At 34.4% G+C, this 25382-nt stretch overlaps 1 protein-coding gene across 1 annotated transcript in view; it reads right to left on the bottom strand.

Annotated features, from left to right (window-relative positions):
• Positions 1-203: 203 nt before the first annotated feature.
• Positions 204-25382, bottom strand: part of SP3 (Sp3 transcription factor) — a 59318-nt gene continuing 34139 nt past the window's right edge. The window contains exons 5-7 of the mRNA XM_027055468.2: positions 10036-10228; positions 4433-4629; positions 204-1963 (exon numbers count right to left, since the gene is read on the bottom strand). Coding sequence (XP_026911269.1) covers positions 1647-1963; positions 4433-4629; positions 10036-10228 — 707 coding nt within the window. The 3' untranslated portion in view covers positions 204-1646. The remainder of the gene's footprint in view (positions 1964-4432; positions 4630-10035; positions 10229-25382) is intronic.

Consider the following 25382-nt stretch of genomic DNA (forward strand, 5'->3'; position numbering starts at 1 on the left):
TTTAATGAGCTCATTTTCAGGAGAAAATCAGTCAGCTGCTAGGGCCTCTACTCCTCCCTTTTCAAGTAAATATCCCTTCTCCCAATAATTTCAGTGTCTGAGATCAAGAATCTGTGAGCAAAAGGTGAAGAAAAATGAACCATACAGAGTTTTCTTACCCCATACCACTGCAAATATTTTAAATGCATAGGAATACAACAAACTCAAAAGAAAAAAAATAGTGTTTTATTAACTACCACACTGTTATAATACACTTTAAACGTACAATAAGGTAGCCTTTAAGTTTGAGGTGGTCTTAAGAATAACAAATGAACAGAATTCCAAATTTTGAAACAGGTGAACTGCTGCAGTTATAGGTACACATTATAGCTCTTACAAGACCAGCAATGAAACTTTATTTTGTACATTTTTTAATAATTGAAAATATAAACAATAATTAAAAAATAAAGAGAAAATACAGCATAATAAAAAACATACATTGCTCAATTAAATGTACTGGATACATAGAAATTTTAAGGGAAGAAGCAAAAAAGGAAAATGGTTGATATTTAAGTGCAGACTGACTACCTAGACAAAAAAAAAAAAAAAAAAAAAAAAGACTTAAAAAAATATCATAAACCTCTAGTTTTCTATGACTAATATCCATATGGTTGGAGTATCGTCACTATGGAAGTGATTTTATGTTTGCATATGTTATACTTTACTGGTAATTTACATGATGGCTTTTAAGGCCCTGGCAGACATATGGTTTTTGGAAACAAGATTGGATTTAAAAAAAAAAAAAAAAAAAAAAAAAAAATCACTGCTAAGACGCAATACACCTTATTTTTTTTGGTCCTCCAATATTCAAGAAAAGGGATAATTCACTTTAACATTTTCTTACCACCCAAATGCCTCAACCTATACATTTTAAACTTTTTTTTTAAACATTGGTTATATTGCCCAACTTCGTTATTGAAAGAATATTAACAAGACATTATTTTGGCAAATTAAATCTTAAACATGGCTTTTCAACAGGATTTTAAAAGGTGACTATCCCTAGAGTTCCATGTTAAAATGTAGTTTTCAAAATCTTACAAGAGTAATGCTTAAAATATTGTACATAGTTAACCTAATTAAAATAATTAGCTTCAAAATGACAAATTGATAAGCTAAGTAAAGCCTACACTATGTAACATTTGCTTGGAAACTTGATTTGTCAGTTATGCATAATAAAAATTCCAGTCATCAAGAAAATTACAAAAATTTTTTTATCATAACATGATTTCTTTCACCCACCAACTTTTTTTTATCTTACAATAGATAAATACCAACATGTTCTCATTTTTACACTAAACCACACAGGATTGATGCATTTGGTTAGACTACCATTCGCATTGTTAAATTCAATTTTCTCTTTATATAACTTGGTAAAATTTCATTTCTTCTAGATTCCAAAAGTACCTACAAAACCCATGCAATTTTACCATTTTTAATATACTATGGAATATCATACAAAGTAAGGCATTTCAGTGTCATGTATAACCAAGTTACTGTCAATCCAAAAATTTTTGCACATCAATAAAAAGATATCTAAGAACTTAGGAACAATATTCTTCTCACTACTGTATAAAAATAACCACAATGAATAAGTATTTGTGTAATATTTACTCCATTGTCTCGTTTCCAGAAACTGTGACAAGCTGTAAAGGTATTTCAGTGTTGGTAAGGATATCCTGATTGCTGGTGGTGGAAGTATTAACAGTTCCTATCCCTGAAACAGAACCTTGTTGAATATTTGCAAGGATAAGTGTTGTTCCTCCTGCAGTAATCAAAGCATCGTCTCGTGCAGCTTCCACAGATGCCAGCACTGTACTGCTAGAGTGAATACCTTTTTTATTCTGATGTGTTTTAATATGTTTGGCAAGGTGGTCACTTCTCATAAAGCGTTTTGAACATTCTGGACAAACAAATTTCTTCTCACCTGTTAAAAAGAAATTAGGTTACTTAGTTTTCTAAATTCAACATGAAAAGACTGATCATCTGCTGAGAAAGAAAATAAGCCAACACTGACAGAGACAAGAAGCAGAGTTCAGTTCCATTAAAAGTGTATTCGTTTCGTGAGCGGTCCTTGCAAGATTTCTCACACAGAGTACTCTTCCCTCAAAATAAATCTGTCCTCTTTACTTCTGAATGAAAAGTGATCTTCAAAGTTATAGACTGATATCTGGATACGACTTGAATACCTCAGCTATGCCAATAGTTTGTTTTGAAACATCTGTTAGAAGACACCGTACAGCTAAAAAATGACCATCTGCAAAGAGCACACTGTTTTAAGCTGTATTTAAGGTATTATTAGCATGTCATATCCACGATACTAAACCTTTTAAATGTGAATTCAAGGAACTACACAGGGTACTTAAGATTAAAGCAAAAACATAGCCTGTGCTCCAATAAGACTGATAATCCCAGGAATAATGGAGATGGCTAGCTGATGTGATTTTAGCTGGAATAGTCAAGAGCAAGCCTGATATACCATGATGTTATAGTTAATTCAAGACCCTGATGCCTAACTTTATTTCCCCAGTATGAATAAAATCCTTTTTTTAAATACAAAAGACTGACTGAACTTCTATTATGTTGAAGACAACTACAAAAGAGAATTACTGGAGGAAAAGGCAAAAGGCAAATCTAAAAGGAATCCAGAGAGAAATCAAGTAGTAAACAAATCTTGTATTTTGTGATTCTCTTCAAAATTCTTACCTATCTCTTATTTCAGCACCTCCACCTTAAGTAGGTCCTCATCAGACCTCACGCCTGAACTATGCTGCAGTGACACCCTAAGTCATTCCCCCTCTCCTATCCAGTCAGTCAATGGCAGACAAATCTTCCTTAAATACCAAATCGTATCAGTGTGAAACTTCACCATGACACTAAGTGGTACGGAAATATAAGAATAACTTGCAGATTATGAAATAGATTCTCTACTGCCTAACTTAAAAGGACCTCCATAACATAGCTCAATCCTACTTAACAGAAATGTGCTATATAGAATCTCACCTTCACTCATGGCAACTGGTCTCTCACCTCTTCTATTCACATATCATTCTATTCTTCTGGGAAGGTATTTCCCAAAATTTCTTTTGGAATTAATCCTGAGAGATGCTCCACGGAAAATGGCACAACAATCAAAGGAGGCTGGGAAATGCTACACATACTACATCTCCCAACTTAAGAGATGCACAGTCTTCTTAATGTTCAATTAATGGTCCTAGGAGGTGTTGCCTTGAAGGTAGCTGGACTAAACCCTGTTTAACTCAGTGTTTCTCACATTTATTTGATCACAGACTTTTTTGTCCCCTTTTATGTTATTCCTTTTTATATCCTGATCAAATTCCACAGAGGAAAATTCTGTTACCAGGCCACTTTAAGGTCCCAGCCCACTGCCCAACAATGTCTTACTATCCCATGCAACACTGATCTCTGTCTCTAAGTATACTTGACCTATTTTCTTATTTTGTTTGCTGCAACTTGAAACAGGTTAAGCTCATCTGTCTAACCTGACAAATAAGACAGAAAATAAGTAGCACATGTAATATATATACTACTACATACTTCACAGGTTATTTTATATATTTAAAGACAATGTAGAAGGTGTGAAAGTAGAGTGAGAGCTTATTTGCTTACTCTAACAGAGAACCTGGATTTGAATCCAGATCTAGGACCAACACTTTCATTTCACCATGCTTCTTCCTTCTAAGCTTTATTGTGACTATAAATATATATTTTTCAATTCTTCAGTGTTGAGCATAGACTGATGAACACCTTGACCACTGTATGGTAGCAGGAGAAAACTCTAAGATACATTAACTTAGGATTTAGTTGGAGTCACTCCTAGGCTCATTTCATGTAACAACCCCACAATACCATGAAAAACAATCAAACAGAAGAGTTCTTCCATCAATAATGCCCTGGTTATTCCTCATTGAAATGTTTTTTGCTTACCTCACAGATACTAAAACGAGAAAAGGTAAAATACTTCAATTTATCAGAAGAAAAAAGAATTATTCTTTACAATGTTGAAGAAAAATAAAGACAGATCAAGAGTAAAAGCAGACAACTAATTTAAAAGGTTAACATAATAAACAAGAATTGCATAAATGTGGCTTAAGACATTAACGTTACAGCAAAACAAAAAAAGCTAACTATATAAAAAAAAAAAAGCTAACCAAAGTCTGCATAAAATAAAATGTTATTTTACAAGATAAACCATATTGGCTTATTTGGAATTATTGTTCTTAAATTGGTATTACTGAAGATAAAAATTGAATGTAACTAGTCATATTTTAAAAGATTCAGATCAGTAAGATGTGGGGAGAGGGGGGAAACTTCAAGATACTATGTAGCCCTATAAGTCATTTTTTTTTTTCAGTTAAAAGTAAATATTAGTAACCTGTATGTGTTCTTCTGTGCCTCTGTAATTCATCACTTCGAGTAAATCTTTTACCACAGAACATCCAGTTACAAACAAAAGGACGCTCCCCAGAATGCCAACGCAGATGAGCTCTCAGATGTGAGGTCTTCCCATAGACTTTACCACATCCTGGTATATGACAAATGTGTTGCTTCTTTTTTCCAAGATTGGTACCTCTAAAAAACACACAGAGAATAATATATACTTCTATGGAAATATTCAAGTAAACATTACTACTTCTATATTCCCAAGCTGAATTTCAAATTGAAGACGTTAACGCCATGAGGTCAATCAGAAACCAAGACCATTTAAGATCAATTTAAATTTAAAAAAATGTGTGTGTGTGTATGTGTGTGTATATATATATATATATCTCAAACATGTAATATCACATTATTAATTTTACTTCAGATTTAATGTGATTGCTGTCCAAATGTAAACATGCTCAAGAATTATATAATTTAAAAGGACATTTCATAAAGACAGATTGTACAAATAAAGCTACTTAAGTATTCTGTCAGAACCATTCACAAATTCAATGCATAGGCCCAATCCATGTCCTAGTGGTATAAGAAACTAAATAGTCTCTTCAAAGTCACAATGTCAGCTAATTTAAAAATTAAATAAACCAAGAAATGACTACATAACCAATCACAGGTACAATAAAAACGATAGGCACCTTAAGCAGACTTTAAATTAACATGACTTAAGCATATTTATTCCTTTATTTGTATAGCCACACCCTGAATATACACGGAGACTTGGGAGAAAATCGTAAAAAAAAAAAAAATCTAGACAAAGCTACTGTCATAGCTCCCTTAGCACTACAGAAAATAAATATAAATCAAAATTATCTTTATAGTTAAAATTCCTTTCATATTAACCATGCAAAGATACCCCAAATTACACATCAGAGATATAATAAAATACAGTTTCTCCACAGCATAAAATTTGACATTTGTTACATTTCAGTATTTGATACCAAGAACAGGGTTTGGGAGATATGTGCTTAGATGAATGAACACAGGTATTTTAGCCTAAGCAAGAAGAAAACTTTTTTGATTCCAGAACTGATATTCAAATAGTATTAAACACTATAGAAAGTGTTATTTCCCAAGCTTTAAAAAAAAAAAAAAAAAAAAAAAAAAAAATTGGGCTGGTTACTAAATAAAAATAAATGAGTTTATAAAAAACATGACACTTTAGACTCACTGTCAAAATCATATAAACTCTGCAATGTTTCGGAGATTAAAAAAAGGTACATTTAAGACCCCCCGCCCCGACTTCCCCTCCTCCCCCAATCTCACAGTCTAGGTATATAGCCTGTAAACTGTCCATAAGCCTGAAAATCCTCCTTTATATATTATACCTAGCGTTTTTCAATTTTTACTGGAAAAATGCATATTTCCCCACATTTATATTTTAATGTACTCACACTCAGTAGCATGTGAAATTGCCATAGGACAAACAGTGCTAAACGGTGCAGTGCTGGCTGTTAGATGCCATAGGTGTTCTGAACAGGGAGACATCAATGTGGGCTCCAGTAGTTAGAGAAGGCTTCGTGGAAGAGGTGGGTAGGATTTAGATAGAAAGGAGGGAAGGCATTCCAGGCAGAGGAATAGCATAAGTAAAGACAAGGAGGAGTCATGCTGTTGTCTTAAGGGCAAGGACGTCATAATCTAACACAATTCTAGTTTCTGCTCCAGTCCACCCCCAATTTCTATAACTCTCTTCCAAGAGCTGAGTTGAGTGAAACAGGTTTTTCTGGCTCACCTGCAATGCCAAAGTATTAACCAAAGCCAATATTTCATTTAATTTAGTTTTTAAAATTTACTTTATTCTTACACAGCCCTAAGAAAAAAGAGTAATGTTTGTGGTTATTGGTGTAAAAACCAATTTCACATATTGTGTTCACCATAGCAATTTCACAGAGAACCCAATTCAGTTCACTCTTGTACTCATGACTTCTTGCCTCTATGCTAAGTGTACCACTCAGGTGAATCCATGTGCTTTTAAAATAAACTCAAAAGTGCTAAATACTTTACTAACTAAGCAAAATTTAGCTTGAGAGCACTAACAAAGCACAAGATTGTAACAAATTACAGCAACAAATCTGGGTTCTCAAAGAACCAAAGAGCCCGGGAGAGGTATTTTCAATTGAATTATAAGAAAATGAGAAATACTATTTGAAAATGGGACAGGCATCTGGGGGAGGGGGGGGGGGGGGAGATGGGGACAGGATGCACACAAATATATCGAATTTAAGGGAAAAGCCTAACACCCGGGTCCAAATTTCTATTTAAAAAGGAAATTTTATTCAAGATAAGATCTAGATATGTTAGATATGGATTTATGACACGTGATGTGAAGGAAAAGAACTTTCTCAACAAATAAATATAAAGGTAATAATAGAAGATTTAGTCGTAAGTTTTCTTCTTGATTTATGTAATCAAACCACTAACACCTATACCACCTAGAAAAAACAAACAACTTTGAGTTTCTATTCCTAATTGCCTAAACTTGTTCTCAATAGTTTAACAATGCCAAGACAGAGTGACACAATAAATAATGCTGAATGCTCAGTATGGGAATTAAGAAAAGTGAAGTAAATCAAGTACTTTCTTTTGCTTGGAATGGAAGAAATGAGACACCAACTGAAATTGCTGACAGATTTTGCAAAATAACTTAATTTTTAAAATATGGACTGATGTTTAATCCACACAAACCCCACATAACAATAATGCTTTTAGAATTTATTCTACTTTATTAAAATTACCTGCCTCTTCCACTAGAGTAAAAAGTTTCTGAGGGCTGGTTCTGCTTAATAAGTATTGGTTAAATGCCCAGATGAATACAATTTTTAAATATTTAACTATATTTTACACCTTGCTCAAGAAGGTAAACAAAATTTTGTTCTCTGAATATTCCACTTGATATATGTGTATTTTTAAGAATATAGCTGAGGGAAAAAAGGCCAATATTCTAAAATTTTTAAAGTACTGCCCACCTCACCTTTGCAGAACCCTTTAGAATGCTCTGGATTTACTGTATGCTATGCTTCTACTAATTAGATGCAACAACTATCAATGATACAATTTTGCCTGTCATGTATATATCAGTTGAAGTTTGTTCAAATGAGCTCTAAGAAACCATAGTTTTTTTTCTTAAGAGCTTCCATTTTGATTGCTTAGAATAATTTTAAAAAACGAACTCACAAAAGTTCTAGAAAAAATAAGTCTTTTTTTTTAAGGTATTTCATAAAGACTGATTCACTAAAACTTTTGTGCATAAAACAAAGTTTGCAAAGTTTTAAGTGGTGGAACTCTTCTTTTACTTGTATAACAATGCATTATACAAACCACTGACAAAGGCAATGTAAAACTAGGAAAAAATATCTGCACATATGACGGTTAAACACACGAATTAACAGATTCACAAAAGACAATTCACAAAAGAAATCTTAAAATGGTAAAATAACACACCAAAAAATGTTCAATCTCACAATGTAACAAAAAATATACTAAATGAAATAATAATGAGGAATTATTTTTCATACCAGACTTTAAAAGGTATTAAAAAAATGATGAAATCCATTGTTGGCAAGGGTGTGGGAAAGCAGATACTTTCATACACCACTGGTAGGAGTCTAACTTGAAACAGATAGAAAAGCAGACAATTCCCTTCGATCCAACAATTTCACTTCTGCCAACTTACAGTGATGAAGTAATCAGACAAAGGTGCAAAAATGTATGTGTAAGATTAGAATGACAGCAATAAACTCTCAAAAAAGATGTTAAATTCTTACGCATCCATACAACAGTATTAACAGCCACTAAAAACTTGATGTAGACTCTATACAGACTTGGAAATATGGTCACAAAAATTTTCAAAATAAGAGCAGACATGTAAACAGTGAGAATGATTCCACTTTAAAAGATACGTAAAGTCTGAAAGGATATATACAAAAATGTTATAATGGTTATCCTGACATGGGGTAGAAGTTTGGTATTGTTTTAATATTCTTCTAGATTTCTGAATTTTTATGAGCACATATTAGTTTAATAAATACAAATCTAAAGGAAGTTCATTTTCAAGAAAATGCGTTAAGTAAAATATAGGCCAGACCTTGACCCTCAATTAGATTGGACTTTCACGAACAAATTTATCTTTAAAGTTCCTCTAAAAAGGAGAGTAAATTTCAGAAAAGTTATTGTCTAACCAAACTTACTTAAATTGGCCAAAACATGTCAAAGAATAAATAATATTTCAAACAAATAATTACCCAGTAAATAAAAATACCTAAGGATCTGATATAGAAGCAAATCCACTCAAGAGGTAGTAAGTACAGTTTAGTGGTTAATGCTCTGGAGTAAGAAACTGGGTCCAAATCCCAGGTGCATGTTGCTCTTAAGAATCATTCAACCTCTCTGTGCCTCATTTATAAGACTTTCTAACATCTAAAACTCAGTAAGCCCTCAATGTTAGCAGTTATTAGTCATTGTTACCATCACTGTGAATGGGCTGGCCAATGTACAAATCAACTAATGACACCAACTCGAAGGCAGATAGGCTCTATTTCTATTAGCTTAAGCTCATTAACTGTGTTAATAGTATATTTTGTCTATTTATGGCATATTTCTGAGAGAGATGTGTTAAGGCTTTTCACTATGACTAGGGATTTGATTAGTATGTCATTAAGAGTCGTATCAGTTTCTGCTCTCTATATATTTCAATGTTATGGGGGGAAAGTATCGTAACTATTACATCTCCTTTGGTGAAAACTTCGTATTATTAAGAAACCTACCCCTATTTAACCATGTGATGATTTTCACCCTGATCCTTCATTGTCTGATAGTAACACGGCTATCCAAGTTTTCTTGTTAACATTTGCCTAATAAATCTTTTTCCACCCCTTCAACATTCCTGTGCCAATTTATCTGAGATGCTCCCTATAATTAACATAAGGCTGGATTTTGTTTTTAAAATACAATCTGAGTTTCAAGGTCTTAATTATTAAGCTTAATCCATCCACATTTAATATAATCAGTGATCTGTTTTGAGTTTTTCCTGTCATGTTATTCTGTCTTAACATTTATTTTTTTAAAGTACAGAATTAAAATACTACAGTTCCACTTTCTTAAAAAATTCCATCATTAAGCCTTATTATTCATTTCTGTTGAAAATAGAAAATGTTTATGCTTATCAACTATTTCTGAACTTATTTTTATATAACTGCTATTCTCAAGCTAAAAATCAACTCTTTATCTGTATTTAGGCAAATCTCATTGCTGGTTTGCAAATAGGCTAATTTCTCATATGGGCCTGTTAAATGGCATCTGTTACATTTCTTTTTAAGGCAAATTAAGTAACTTTAGTTTTAAAAAAGGCACTTCGATCTGAAAATTCTATCTTACATATTTTGTCCCCTAACTTTTTCTGCCACACTCATACAGACATACACACAAAATGATCATGTAATGAGAAATTTTCCATAATTAAGTGATACCGCATGCAGTATTTCAAAAATTAGGGTGATGATATTAGCAGTGTTAAAAAAAAGAGTATGTTTCATGTGTGCATACCTCCCACCACCTTCTTTACAGTTGGGACAGGTGCAAGCTACCCTTCGAAGTCTTTTTCCTTCTTGATGTTGTTGGTCCCCTTCTTCATCTACCACCTGCACTCTTAAGTGTGTTAGATCATTGGTATTCAATGTAGAATCACCACTGAGCTGCCACTCTTCAGGATCAGGTTCTTCTTCCTTGATCCTAATATCTAAAGAAAAAAGCAAATACAGATGAGAAGCAGCCCACTGGCCCAAAAAGCATGAGATGTGAGCCTCTCTAAGGTAAAGTGAATACTATGTAAAAGTCAAAAATCATGTCTATGGAACATAACCATTGGTCCTAAACATAATCATTGGTTCTCATTTCTATCTTACTCTAAATATCAAAGAATTCAGCCAAAAAGAGAATAAAGCCAGCATGAGAGCTTGCTTTTTAAAAGATTTATTAAGAAAAGTAATTTTCATATGTGGAATTTAAGATACAAAACAGATGAACATAAGGGAAGGGAAGCAAAGATAATGTAAAAACAGGGTGGGGGACAAAACATAAGAGACTCTTAAATACAGGGAACAAACAGGGTTGCCGGAGGGGCTGTGGGTGGGGGGATGGGTTAAATGGGTAAGGGGCATTAAAAGGAGGACACTTGTAGTACTAGGTGTTATACACAGGGGATGAATCACTGGAATCTACTCCTGAAATGATTATTGCACTACATATGCTAACTAACTTGGATGTAAATTAAGGAAGGAAGGAAGGAAGGAAGGAAGGAAGGAAGGAAGGAAGGAAGGAAGGAAGGAAGGAAGGAAGGAAGGAAGAAAAAGAAAAAGACATTTTTTTTAAGCAAGCGAAGGCTAAATCACAAGCAATCTGAAACTTCAATTATATACTCGTTCAGCTTATCAATAAATCCAACAGTCAATTCAGATTGGAGCAAATTCTAAAACCCTTCACAGCCTATATCAATTGTTCCTATCAATAGGTACTATGTGAATGCAAAAGAAGGGATCATTCACTTGAAACTGTTACTCACAAATCTAACCTTTAAATTAAGTCATCATTACTAAAATATCTATAATGGCCACGATGTCACTATGGAAGGAGACAGAAATATGAGAGACAGTTTCTATTTTCAAGGAGTTTTATTACAAACTAGATTGGGAAACAAAATGAGGAGGCAATGGTAAGGAAGAATGGACATGGCAGGAAGTTGTGTCATTTTCTCAGCAGAGCCAAACATCTTTATATCGATAATGATACAATATCATTTTCTACATGAAAACGAAGACGTTTTTCATCTCAGAAAACTTTTTTAAAGAAACAATACAGGATTTAAAACAAACACTGAATATAACCATCTTCGGTAAAGCAAATTCTCACAGATTTTTATTCTGATTTATGTAGTAAACCAAAAATCTTAATGGAAAATTATTATTTTAAATCCAAATTAGTCACTAATAATTGGGGCAAAAAATAGCTTTAAAAAAATCAAATGTGTCTTGTAACTGCTGAATTTAAACTAATGAAAATTAGAATGTATAACCAACAACCAAGAAAAACACCTCAAACAGTGTAAAACTAGTTTATTTTATCAGGATAACCACAACAAAGTATCGGGGGGGGGGGGGGGGGGAGTAGGAAGAAAGGGAAGCATGGCATGGGCAACAGGGTAGAGAGCAGTGCCATTCACCAAAATAGGAAATACTGGAGAAAGACCAAGTAGAATTAAAGAAGGACAGTTAATGAGTTCAAGGTTCAAGACCATGGAGTCTGAACGAGTACAGAAGCAGGACCTATACCTTTGGAGCTCAAAATAGAGGCAAGTGCTGGAGATACAGAAATTATCGGTATATATACAGTGATGGGAGTCTTTCCAAAGAAGTAGGTTAGATCACTCCACGACTATAAAGAGTATGAGAAAAGAAAGTAGCCAGTGAGGAATACAAACATTTAGGGAACAGGCAAAAGAGGAGGAACCTGCAAAGGAAATTAGTATCCAGGAAAATGTGCTACATCAATGAAAGAATGTGTTTCAAGAAAGAAAGGAAGTGGTCAACATCAAATACTGCAAATAAGTTAAGAAAGAAACTAAGAAAGTGGGCAAGAAGTGCGAATGTGTTTAATAACAAGTACAGATAAGTTCTTCAAGAAGTCTGGTTTAGGAGAGAGACAAAAATATGGCAATAGAAGCTTGAGAGGACCAAAGAGGAGAATTAAGGGGAGAGAGTGTTTTGTTTTATTTTTAAAGACACAAAAAACTTGAACATGTTTAAATGCTTATGAGAAAGATCTATTACAGAGAGACTGGTTGAAAATACAGGATTTGGAAACCCCTAAAAAGTGAGGAGGGGATGATGACCCATAGAACCTACAAGTTCAGCTGATGGAGCACAGCCACAACTCCCTCTACAAGCACATCTGTTCATCCCATCAGTAATTAGCTGCTATGTGCTGTGAACAATGCTAGACTCCAGATGCAGAGAGAATTCGATGGCTAGAAATTGAAGGAAAATTGGTTTCTATTTGCTCAGTGAAAAGATGAAGAATTACACTATATATAAAATTCCTCCAAATACAAAACATAAATGTGTATTGACTTCTGTTCCTTTATAATCTGATGTCCATCTGTATCACTATGACCAGATACGTAAGTACTTGCACAAATATTGCATAATACTTAGCTTTGTAAGTTAAAGAAAAGACACAGTACATGGATACCACATATCCATAGTAGAGTAAGTTTGAAGTCCACACATGAGGCAGTTTATCAGATGTTTTTAAAGCTGCTCATCTTACATTATTTGTGATGAGGCAGCAGGTAAAAAGGAGGACAAAATACTAATATCAAGGATGGATAAAGCAGTCTAGAGAGACAGAAGACTTGAAGACACCAAAGAGAAGAAAAAAAAGCAATTGATGAGAGAGGGCAAGAATGAAATGCAACTTGACTGAGGGAATGAAGATATTATATAGCACATTCTGCCCCCCATTGCTAGTTCTCTTACTGGAACCTACAAAATACGTTTAAACATTGTGTCATGGACATAAATACTCACAATTTAGTGTCCTTTCTTACTGAATCTGAATACAGCACAAGCAAAAAAACTTCACATGTAAATTGAACCCATCTTGTCCACCAACCAACCTTCTCCTGGCATCTCCTTTAGCTGACAGCATTACAAGTCACCTAATTTTTCGGACTATCAACTCTAGCTGAGTCCTGTCAGTCCAATTGCCAGCCTCTCATCTTCCTCTTTTGCTAATCCATCTTCTCCACAGCCTCTAAAATGTTCTTCTTAAATAAAAATCTAATGACATCACCTTCCTGATAACCATACTTAACACTAATTCTCTATTTTCTACAGTATAAAGACCACACTCATTAACTTGGTATTCAAGAATGTTCTCAACCTGGCCCCAGCCTGGTCTTCCAAACCTCACTATTAAAAACACTGAAATTCTCAGGGCTCCTGGGTGGCTCAGTGGGTTAAGCATCTGACTCTTGATTTTGGTTCAGGTCATCATCTCACAGCTCGTGGGATCAAGCCCCACACACATCAGTGGGAGCCTGCTTGGGATTCTCTTTCTACCCCTCTTCCACTTGCACTCTCTCCCTCAAAATAAATAAACAACAATTAAAAAAAAAAAACCCACTGAAATTCTCACCATTTTCAGAATACATGCCCTCTCTCAATGTCACTCCCTTGTGTGTGCATCTTGCCTGGACTGTTTTCTATCTCTTTTCCTTTTTCATCGAACTAACCTCTATTTATCCTTAAAGGCTACTTCAAATGTCATCTCTTTTATATATACTTATGGTAGAATTATATTTATTGGCTCATACATCCCTTTAGATATTGAGTGCTTCACTCCAAAGTGCTCAGAAAATACAATCTGACTAAATGAACAAAAACTTCCCTAAGGAGGAACTTCCAATATAGGCAATAATCTACCTGGAGAGACTTTGCCCTCTGCTTCTCTATGCTCCTTCTATCTGCAAATAATACATAAAGAGAAGTGTTTTTTTTATAAGATTAAAAGTCATTTCATAGGGACAGGACCACTAAGTGTTCACTAAAAATAATAGATTAATTGCCCAAAATGTGTTACACCAATTTTTAAATCACTCCACTTGTTCATACGCAATCTGGGGTATTTTAGAATCTTAATGATAAAATTAATTAACCCAATAAATTGGAAATAATTCCCCTTTGTTAACTGCATATCATTTTAATTACAGACACCTTAAAAATAAGTCTCCAGTACTAAGCAGTCAAGGTTACATCTTCCTCAATAGCTGAGTGTACGACAGGAAAATATTTTTTACTGTGCTCTATTAATGTCTTACATGTGGTACCTAATCATTCTTAGAAATCTATTTGTAAGGCTCAGAGGAAAGGGAAGTAATAATCCATCAAAATAGACCATATAAGTATGAAGAAGTACCCAGTATTATTAGGTATCAGGAAAATAAAAAGCAAAATCACAATGAGGTATCATACCACCACAATGGCTAACATTCAAAACAGACCAGGCCAACTGTTGGCAAAGTAGTGGAATAACTAAAACTCTCCCACACTGCTAGTGGGTGTATAAATCGGTGTAATTTTAGAAAACCTTTAGACCACATCTTCTAAAACTAAACCTATGCATACCCTATAACCCAAGCAATTTCACTCCAACAGAAATGCATACACTAAAAGTTCACCTTAAATGAAACAATTCCAATGTCCACCAGTATTAGAATGGAAAATAAATCATAATATATTCATTCATACAGTTAAATGTGTTAAAACAATGAAAATTAACAACCTATATGCAACAGGAATGAATGTCACAAACATAATTTAAAACAAAAGGCTCACATTTTTTCTCTCTCTGTCTCTCTAGAAATTCTATTTTTATATAAAGCTTAAAACAGGTAAAACTACTCTACGGTGACTGCCTATCTTTAAAAAGGGGTAATAACTGGATCTAAGGAGATTGCTGGTTTGTTCATAATGTCCTATATTTTGATATGGGTAATTTTTCCTAGGTGTTCATTCTATAAAAATTCATCAAGGTACACACATATGATTTTACATTTTTCTGAATGTGTATTATACTTCAATATAAATATTATTCTAAATAAAAATTTTTTTGAGTAATCTATAGATTACTTAGGAATTCTGTGTCAATCAGCTTCTTTTGTTGCGGCTTCATCTCTAGTTCCTTATAATCAACTAACACCTTTCCCCGACATAGGAATTTAAAACAAAACAAAACAAAACCTTTAAGAGATGAGTGTGCTCTAAAAATTAAGCCCATAAACTGAAGTTTAGAATATAATATTATTCACTTAACAAGTATGTGAGTGACAATAATGTGCCAGGCACTGTTGTAGGTTCTAAGGATAAACAGTTAATACAACAGTTACCTTCATCAAGTTTCCTATTTAGTTGCGAGAAGACAAAACAATTAAGTAAAAACACAGCATTTTAGGTGATAAAGTGTAATGAGAATGGTAAAGAAAGCAGGAAGTGAAAGGAGTGAAATACTAGCTGTTTTAAATAGAGGGGTCAGAGAAAACTGCCTGGAGGCAAAGGATGAGCAAGGTGGAAAAAAGTATTCTGGGCAGAAGGAAAAGCAAGTTCGATGCATGTTTGGTGTATTCAAGGAAAAGCAAAGAGGCCTGTGTGAGTAGAATGAAATGAATATGGAGAAAGTGTAGTAAGAGATAAGATCACAAAGTAAAAATGTGGAAGAGGAGGAGAGATGATCATATATGATGTTACACGTTGCATATTACCTCATAGACCATTATAAGGACTTTACATTTCATTCAGAGTGAGGGAAGCCACCAAGGCATTAGGAGTAGAAGGGTGATATAATTTAAATTACATCTTACTAAAATAAATTCAGTATCACTCTGGATGCTGCATTAAAGAGACTGTTGGGCACAAGGACATAAGTAGGGAAACTAATTAAATTAGGGAGCTAATATATAATTACCAAAGCAAAAGATGATAGTGGCCTAAAATTAAGGTGTTATTGAGGAAGTAGTAAGGACTGGCCAGTCAGGTAGAGTCCATGACATTTGCTAACAACCTGTTAATTACTAACAGGTTTTTTTGTGAGGTGTGAGAACAAGAAAGGAGTTAAAGACAATTCTAAGGTTTTTGTGCTGTGTAATAAAAGAGATGGAGCTGCCATTAACTGAGATAGGGTAGACTGGAAGGTGAAAAGACTGTGGGAGAAGGGTGCCAATCAGGCCCCCATTTTTGGATATGAAAGTTTGGAGGTGCCTATGAAATAACCAAATGATGATGCTCATCAGGCAGTTGATGGCTCTGGAGTTCAGGCAAAAGCATGCCCTGCAGATATAAATTTGGACATCCATCGGCATATACAGCTGATTATTGAGAGTGACTTGGAATGGAATACAGACAAAAGGAAACCCTGGGCACTTCAACGTTCACAAGTAGAGGAGACTAAAAGGAACCAGCCAGAGACACGAGGAAACTAGTGTCCAGAAAGCAAGTGAAGCAGTCATTTCAAGAACATAATCATAGGTGTCAGTGCTTGATGAGTCAGGTAAAATGAAGACTGAGAAATGACTTTTGGATGTAAAAATGTGGTAATCACTGGTGATCTTGACAAAAACTGTTGCAGTAGAGAAGTTAGGACACAATCCTGCCTAGAGTAGATTGAAAGAATGAAAGATGAATTGCAAACAAGTACATACGACACTTCCCAAGAGTTATGCTGGGAAAGCAAGCATTCTAAGAATGTCACTGATGTTCCTAAGCTAGCCAACAAAGGCAGATTTAACATGTCTAGTAGCAAATACATGTATTAATATATACTAACAATATAAAAAATGAATATGCTTAAAAAAACAAATGTGCTTATTTGAAAGGACTTTGGGTACATAAGAAAAAACAAGTTTAAATGCAAAAAAAAAAAAATTGAAGCAATATAAATAGAAATTCTCAAAGAGGGATGCCTGGGTGGCTCAGTTGGTTAAGCACCTGACTGTTGATTTTAGTTCAGGTCATGATCTCATGGTTGGTGGGATCAAGCCCCATGCCAGGCTCTGCACTGACAGCATGGAGCCTGCTTGGGATTCTCTCTCTATTCCCCTCTCTCTCTCTGCCTCTCCCTGCTGGTGCACATGTGCAACGCTTTCTCTTTCTCTCAAACATTAAAAAAAAAAAAAGAATGTTAAAATAAACAGCACTTTTTTTTTAAGTTTATTTATTTATTTTGAGAGAGAGCGCGGGGGGGGGGGGGGGGGAGAGAATCCCAAGGGCTAGAACTCACAAACCCCGAGATCATGACGACAGCCAAAATCAGGAGTTGAAGGCTTAACCAACTAAGCCCAGGTGCCCCAATGGCACTATTTTTAAAATTATATTTACTCTCTACCTCAAAATGTTTAAATTTCCTTTTCATCTGGTTTGGTATATGGCAGTATTGTCTCACGTTTATGGTTGTTTTCATGGCCTACCATAATAAAACAAAATAGGAAGGAAGGAAGGAAGGGAGGGAGGGAGAAAAAGAGAAAGAGAAAGGAAGGAAGGAGGAAAGAAAGTTTGGCTGCTTTTGTGGATTAGGAAGATAAAGCCAGCCAGTGGTCTCCAAATCTTTGATTGGCACTATTAGTAAAGGTGTGAATATGCACCCCATAAATATTAAGCATATACACTCTAATTGACTATAAAATATTAGAAAACAAATACATGTAAGAGATTAACAATTTTAATTTTATTGTTAATTACAGTAGCTCAATATTAGATAATGCCACAACAAAATATTTAGGGCAAGATTCAATGTTATCAATAGCAGAGAGAAAGTGACTACTCTGCCATTTTCTTGGGTGTTCAGTGATAACTTCATTTTCTTTGCTAGTCAATGCATGGCTTCTTTACGTGGATATTAAAGACACTTGTCCACTTTAAAGGTTATTTAGTTAAAATCAGAAAATATAAATTCATTCAATTCAAGGATATATAAATAGCAATATGCAGCATCGTGCTAAAAGCATGTAAAAAGAGAGAGAGAGTGAGCAGGCATATCATATGTAACACAAACAGAGCTGACATGGAATCAATGAAGGCACCAGTGGTAATCTGTATGTATAATCAATATTAGTCAGGCATTAATAACCCAGGACATGCATAGATTTCTATTAAAAATATTACCAGAAAATGCTAAACGCTTCCTCCTAAGACTATTTATCAACAGAGCTAATAGAATATTTAAGATACATTCTTAACTGGTTTATCAAGTCTGGAATATGCATATTTAATTTAAATAAATAATACTAGATAAATATGAATTACCATACTGTTGATAAAATGAGATATTCTCCTTTATCAATAGTATATCATTAGGATTTTTGTTGTTCTTATCAAAGGCTTTCATATTCTGCCTTCAATTTTTTAAGCTCTGATGAAATTATTTCATTTGATTCTAAAGTTTTATTTACATTTTCCCTTTAATCAGTTTCACCTGCCATAAAAAAAAAAAAAAAATCACCTGAACAGAATTATAGGATAATCCTACAAGATCTCATATATTATTTTAATTAGATTTTCACATTCATAATTATTCAGATTCCTAAGGCTATGTGAGAGCTACCAAGTCTCTTTTTCCAATTTTTCTTTCAAGGAGCTAGTTCTAAACTCCAGACATTGATTCCTAGAAATATAACTGTGCTAGTCTAATCAAAAGAAATTAACACTTTAGGGGAAAGTTTTAAAACCAAACTTTATTCCTTTACCTATTTTAAACAAAATATATGTACATATATTATCTGTGTTTTAACATGAAGCAATCTCTTTCCCACAAATCCTATCTCTCTAAACCTAGATTATTCTTCTATGACTGCTCCCTTCCCCCTACTTAAAATTAATCTTTCATCTCTACTAATCTTTTTCAAATCCTCCTTCTCTTTTTTATAGTTTTCAGAATCATCTTCAAAGCTTTTCTACCCAAGTAGAGATTATACAATAGGATTATTCATCCTAGTAAATATAGACAATAGAAGCTTTTATCAGATACACACACACACAAATGTAAACATAATTAGAAATAACTGATTTTCTAATATGCCTTATAGAAGACTTCACTTTATAACCATACCACAAATATATGAGAAAAAGGCTATGTGACTTGCAATTAATATACTGTAAACAGTAAAATATTAAGTCTCTGTTAAAGGGAGCAGCGTTCTATCAAATAACACTTAAGATTTACTCCTTGTTCAGACACTACTGTAAGCACTTAATATATATTCCTCTACTTAATAGATAAGAAAACAAACAGTAGTTTCAAGTAGTTAGAAGTCACATAATCAAAAATGGATAGAGTCAGAACACAAGGAAAAAAAATTATGCAAAACATACTCCAACTATTGCTAAAAATCGGTTCTCTACGGGGGTTAGTTCCCAGGAAAAGTAGCTTAAGTAAGTTAGCTTCCCTACATATGAATATATGTCTTTAACTGTAGTTTGATCAAATGAAATCAATGTGACTTTTAAAATCTGGGGAGGATAAAGAAAATGTTGTATATACCTACAATGGAATATTGTACAGCCTTACAAAAAAAAAAAAAAAAAGGAAATCCTGTCACATGCTACAATATGGATAAACTTGAAAACATTATATGCTAAGTGAAATAAGCCATTCACAGAAGAACAAATGCTGTATGATTCTACTAATATGAAGTATCTAAAGTAGTCAAAATCACAGAAACAAAGTAGAAAGGTGGTTGCTAAGCACTAGGGAGAGGGAAGATGGGAAATGGATACAGTTTCAGTTTTACAAGAGGAAGAGCTCTAGAGATCTGTCCCATGAAGGTTGAGTGTTAACTACAGAACTAGACACTTAAACATGGTTAAGATGGTACATTTAATGTGATGTGCTTTTTACAATTAAAAAAAAATCTGGAAAAATCTTCCCTGTTGCTTCCCACCATAGAGGACTTCATTTGAGGATCCTCACAGATAAAATCTTCAATGTCACAGATAACAAGTTCAGAATAACTGTAAAGGATACACATCAATATAAGACAGTACTGCAGACAGTATAAGGCTCCTCCCTTCCCCCATAAGTTTTACAGACTAGTTTTCCTCTCTCCCTCAGATAAGAAGAGACTTTAAAGTTACTCTAAAGTTTAAAAAAAAAAAAAAAAAAAGATAAAAGTTGTTCTCTACCACATCCCCAGGTTAAAAAACCAAAAAGGATGACAGTTTCCAATAATCCCTGACTGCTAAGGAACAGCAAGAAAGTGATCTGTTACAAGTGGTTATCACAACTCTCTCTATTCATGCCCTAATAGTACCAAACATTCATTCTAAGAGTAGATTCAGTTTTCGGAGACAACTGAAGATGAACTGAAGTGACATATTATGAATATATTAAATACTTAAACTGGGAGATAAAACATTGCTCTTTATTCAAAACTGTGACCATAACATAAGCTGGATCTTATAGAAGTTAATTAACATTCTTACCACCTGATTTCTAAATATTCTATCCCTGGAAACAACTTCCTAGTCTAAGTATATGATGACAAAATTACACTTAAAAAAACTCTTTTTCCTTAGTAAAAAAGCAAGGGTGGAAATCTACAAAAACAGCAACCAAAAAGTTATGTATGATTCTTTAACCTCACCTCACACAATCCTATTCTCAGTTTTCATGCCAGCTACCCAATAAACTTCTTCCATGTTCATTACTAAGTCATTCTCATTTCATGTTGCAAGAACTCTCTTCTAAAATACATGGTTTGCAATCCTCTCTTAAAATATCTCTTTACCAATACTGAGTTGCATGTTAACTAAAATTTTTAAAAATATATTTCTTTAAAAAATAGTCATTACAGATTTCAGTTATGCTTTTTAGATACTACATATTATCATAACTTCTTGAAATACAATGGCAATGGAATACAGCATAATATAAACTCATTTTCTCAAATTTAAATAAGGTAGGCTCTTTTCATTAAGTTTTAATTATAAAAACTTAAAATTAAACACTGGAGAAGAGTACTACTACTTCAATGTTTATTTGTATACCACTTTATTTTTGTTAATGTTTATTTATTTTTGAGAGAGAGAGCACACGCACACAAGAGAGGGAGGGACATGGGGGGGTGGGGGTGGGGGACACAGGATCCAAAGCGGGCTCCGCACTGACAGCAGAAAGCCCGTTTGCAGGGCTTGAACTCACGAATCATGAGATCACAATCTGAGCCGAGGTTGGACACTCAACCAACTGAGGCTCCTGGGTGCCCTTCGAATCACTTTAAAAATACACTGAAAACTTCTAAAATTCAAAACCTTCAAGGCATGAGTTGTTTAGGATGGTAGTTTACAAGATAACCACAGGGTACCATATTTTGAATGGAAATCTCTCCAGAAATAATTACATACTTACCTAGTTTCTTTAGCAGAACCTGAAAATATTATTTAATCTTTAATGACTGCAATTCATTATTAAAATAATTTGGTACTGGACAAGCCCTAGAACACTGCACTAAGTCCAGAATTCCATTTTTTTATTTCATATATCTACTTTTTTTTTTTGCCTTCTTCCCAACTCTAGTGATATCAACCCTGTCTCCCAAGCTACACACCCATTATCCTTTCTAATGTGTATCTTCTAACCCAACTTGAAACTGGAAATCAGCCAAGTTTGTTAAAAATTGTATCTGAATACTGGAAAAATTAGGCCTAAAGAATCTGAGGCTTCTCCTAAGGCTTCTCCTGAGGCTTCTCCTAAGAAACTCCAAAAACTATGCCACAGTGGCTATACCTGTTGCAGCTTAAGGGCTTTCAAACTGTCTGTAAAGGACACTATAAACTGTAAATCTGTCAGTAGAGAAAATGAATACGTAGGGTCCCAGGTCCTCATGTAAATCAGAGCAACTCCATGAGGTCAGTTTTACATACTGAGGTTCTGATAGCCATACTGCTACCACTATATGACTAGGAAAAATAATAGTTTGGGGTTTTTTCCCCTGCCTCATTTAAAAAAAATTTCTCCATTTAAACAAAAGATTCCTTTTCCTCAATGTCTCAGAAATGCCTGTTTTTCCCCCTAAGGATTATTCAACAACACTTTCTGTGGATTTTCAACAATCTTAACTTGAGCTGCCATCATCAGGAATAGGAAACCACCTATGTGTACCACCTATGTACAACTTTGAACAATTATGTTTAGTTGTATGTTAAAAGTTTCATTGTTTTTCTATCTTTTCCTTTGTCTTCTACCTAACATCATCTCTTTGCCATACCACCTACATAAGAGGGGCACCTTGTCATTCTTGGGCTTGGCTATCACAAGGAAAATAAACCGAAAAGCCGCACCTCAGCAGTTTTAGAATTTATCCATTTTCCTTTGCCCTTAGATTCCAATGTCTTCAATCCAAACATTTAATGAGCACCTACTGTCACTAAAATTATAATCTAACCCATCAATCAGGACTAGTAAGGTTGTGCTACAGTAATAAACAATCCCAAATCTCAATGGCTTGACACAACAAAATTATTTATTTCTCACTAATTTTACATATCCAATTCAGATTTGCAGGGGGGATCGGCTGGCTCATCAGTCCCTCATGAACCTAAATGCTACCTGACACACACTTCCAAGACTGCCTTGATGAACAAGGTAAAAAGGAATGTGGTAAACCACATCCTGCTTTTAAATTTCAATTCAGTTTATTGGCCATAATTCACATGGCCACACCTGACTTCAAAAATGACAGGAAACATCAAGAGAACAGAATTGGACTATTTATGAAGAATCCTGACTCCCAAGTCCCCTTCGTGGTCAAACATTTAATTTATTCTCCTTCCAACAAGGGGAATACACCTGTCCCCTACCTGTAGAACACATCCTGAAAATTCCATCTAGTAATAGCATTGAGCTCAAAGACCAGGATCTGTTGATGGTATGGAAATAATCTATCAGATCCAGATGTGGCCCCTCTTCACAGAAACCTATTTACTAAAACAAGTTATCTAACTCTCCCTACACATAAAAAATACACAATGATATATGTAAATATAAGTATAACCATAAAAATGAGGTAAGAATGAGGTTAAGTATAACCATAGAAAACCACTCTCACTCAAAAGAAAGGGAACAGGAGACACAACAGTCAGTGGTTCATAGTAATTCATAAACCTCGCTGAACAGACGGGGTGGGGGCAGGGTATACTCTGATCACTAGGAGGAGTTTCTCAGCAGTGTTCTCTATGCCTCTTAGCTCTACCCTCCAGGACGTTTTTCCTTGTCTATTATCCTGCTTACCACAAATGAAGTGGACACAGAATGTGCCTCCCCAGCTAAGCAGAATTCTCAGCCTGCTGGTACAAGGTTAAAGGGCAGGGACTAAGAATATTAAATCTCAATCAGTTACAATTTTTTCACACCTTTTTCATGCTTGTGGTTTCTTCAGCTATACAACTCCCTGAAAAACTTAGAAGGCTTTCTTATATGTTTGATTCTAGCCATTTCCAAGTGCCAGTATCTAGACCACAGATTTTTTTTCTAGATACAGCTTAGACTGACTAGATTTGCTGGCTTTCTTGTCACATGAAACTGTGTCTACTTAATTGTGAGTACTTAGGGCTTACTTACCTTTACCTGGCTTTAGTAGGGAAGCCATACTTTCATCTCTTTTCCCTAATCAAAATGAATTAGTAGGCCGTTACTCTGAGTCACCTTAATGCATTCAGATATTTTAACAATGGATGATGGTCATCACCTTGTTTGGATCCTTGCCATAAGACTTTTAATTATTTTCTCAAAAGGCTTCTCAGTTTCATCTCTTACTGACTGAATGTGAGAACCAGTTGCTTCTTCCAATCCTACAAATCCCCAAATAGCTTCTCATTCCTATATGCAAACCAGCCAATCATTTTCTAGCTCATTTCCTTCTTATATCTTGTCAAATGGAGCCAACAGCAGTTAAAATACAATTTGTTTTCCAGCTTCATCCCCTAAAGCTACAAATGCATTAGGTATATTACTTGTCCTCAAGTTATTGCAAACGACTCTGCACAGCATCTTCCCAGCCTCTAATATCAGTTTCCTTGCTGTCTGATCCTTGAACCACATCTGAAGATTTTTTGTTAGAGCACCCTACAGTATTAATTTTGATTTTAGTCAGAGTAGGCTACACAACACAGGTGCTGCCCAACAGAAACATAATGCAAGTCACTTACGTAATTCTAAATTTTCTAGATGCTACATAAAAAAACTTAAAAACAGTGAATTTTAATAATATGTCATTTAACCCAATATATTCAAAATAATTACACTTCAACCCATAAACAGTACAGAAATTGACCTATTTTACATTCTTATTTTCTTGCATACTAAAATGTTCAAAATCCAGTTTGTATCTTACACTTAATCATATCTGAGTTCAATCCAGCCACAATTTAAGTGCTTCACTGCATCAGACAGCTAGTGCCTACCATATTGAACCATGCAGGGCAAAATTAGGTTGCAGGAGCAATAGCAAGCAAGCCCTGAAACCTCAGTGGTTTATCTTTTTATTCATGTCCATCATAGGTCAGCTGAGGGTGTACTGCATGCTTTCCACACTTAGGGGTCAAGGCTAGCAGAGTAGTCACTATGGTCTGTTTCATTGGCCAAAGTAAGCTATAGGGCTACACCCAAGTTGGGTGTGCCCAGAAAGAAAACCAGAAACAATAGGTAGATAGCACTAATGACTACCATCTCCATTTTTTAAATCACATTTTAAAACTTTCAAATTACATCTTCAAGGAATTGGAATTCCACATTTTTCTTTTTTCCCAATATACACCCACTTCAAAATGCAAAACGATAAAATGGTAAACTACTTCTACTACTAGCCAGTTAAAACAGGAACTCTAGAATACGTATAAGTTTCTTCACTATGGAACGGAATTTTTTCTTCAAAAAGGATTCTGAAGATTTGGTAAAAGCAATTGAAAAGATGCGACTAGAACTCAAAATACTCCTTTTACTTCAATTGTGGCAAACAAGTACTTTAAATCTTCTTTAACTTCTCATGCCAACCCTAAGTGATTACTGCTGCTGAAACAAGTCCAGGCTGAAGAAAAATGGTAGGGGAAAAGCCACATTCCTCAAAAGTAGGGTGAAAGAAAAATAAAGAGAGAAATAATGTTACTCAAAATTAAGGATATTTTTCAAAAAGATTTCCTTATGGTCCTTATCAGTTAACTTTCTGCCCTTTAACACTGTAACATAAAAACCAATTGCCTACTTATTTATCCAAATTATAAGGTAATACTTCAAAGCCTGATGTTTTATTTTCACAGGTTTAAGGTGAAACCCCCTTCCTCTTATAAATAAAT

Source organism: Acinonyx jubatus, chromosome C1 (genome assembly GCF_027475565.1).
Source record: "Acinonyx jubatus isolate Ajub_Pintada_27869175 chromosome C1, VMU_Ajub_asm_v1.0, whole genome shotgun sequence".
In the NCBI taxonomy this organism is placed as follows: domain Eukaryota; kingdom Metazoa; phylum Chordata; class Mammalia; order Carnivora; family Felidae; genus Acinonyx; species Acinonyx jubatus.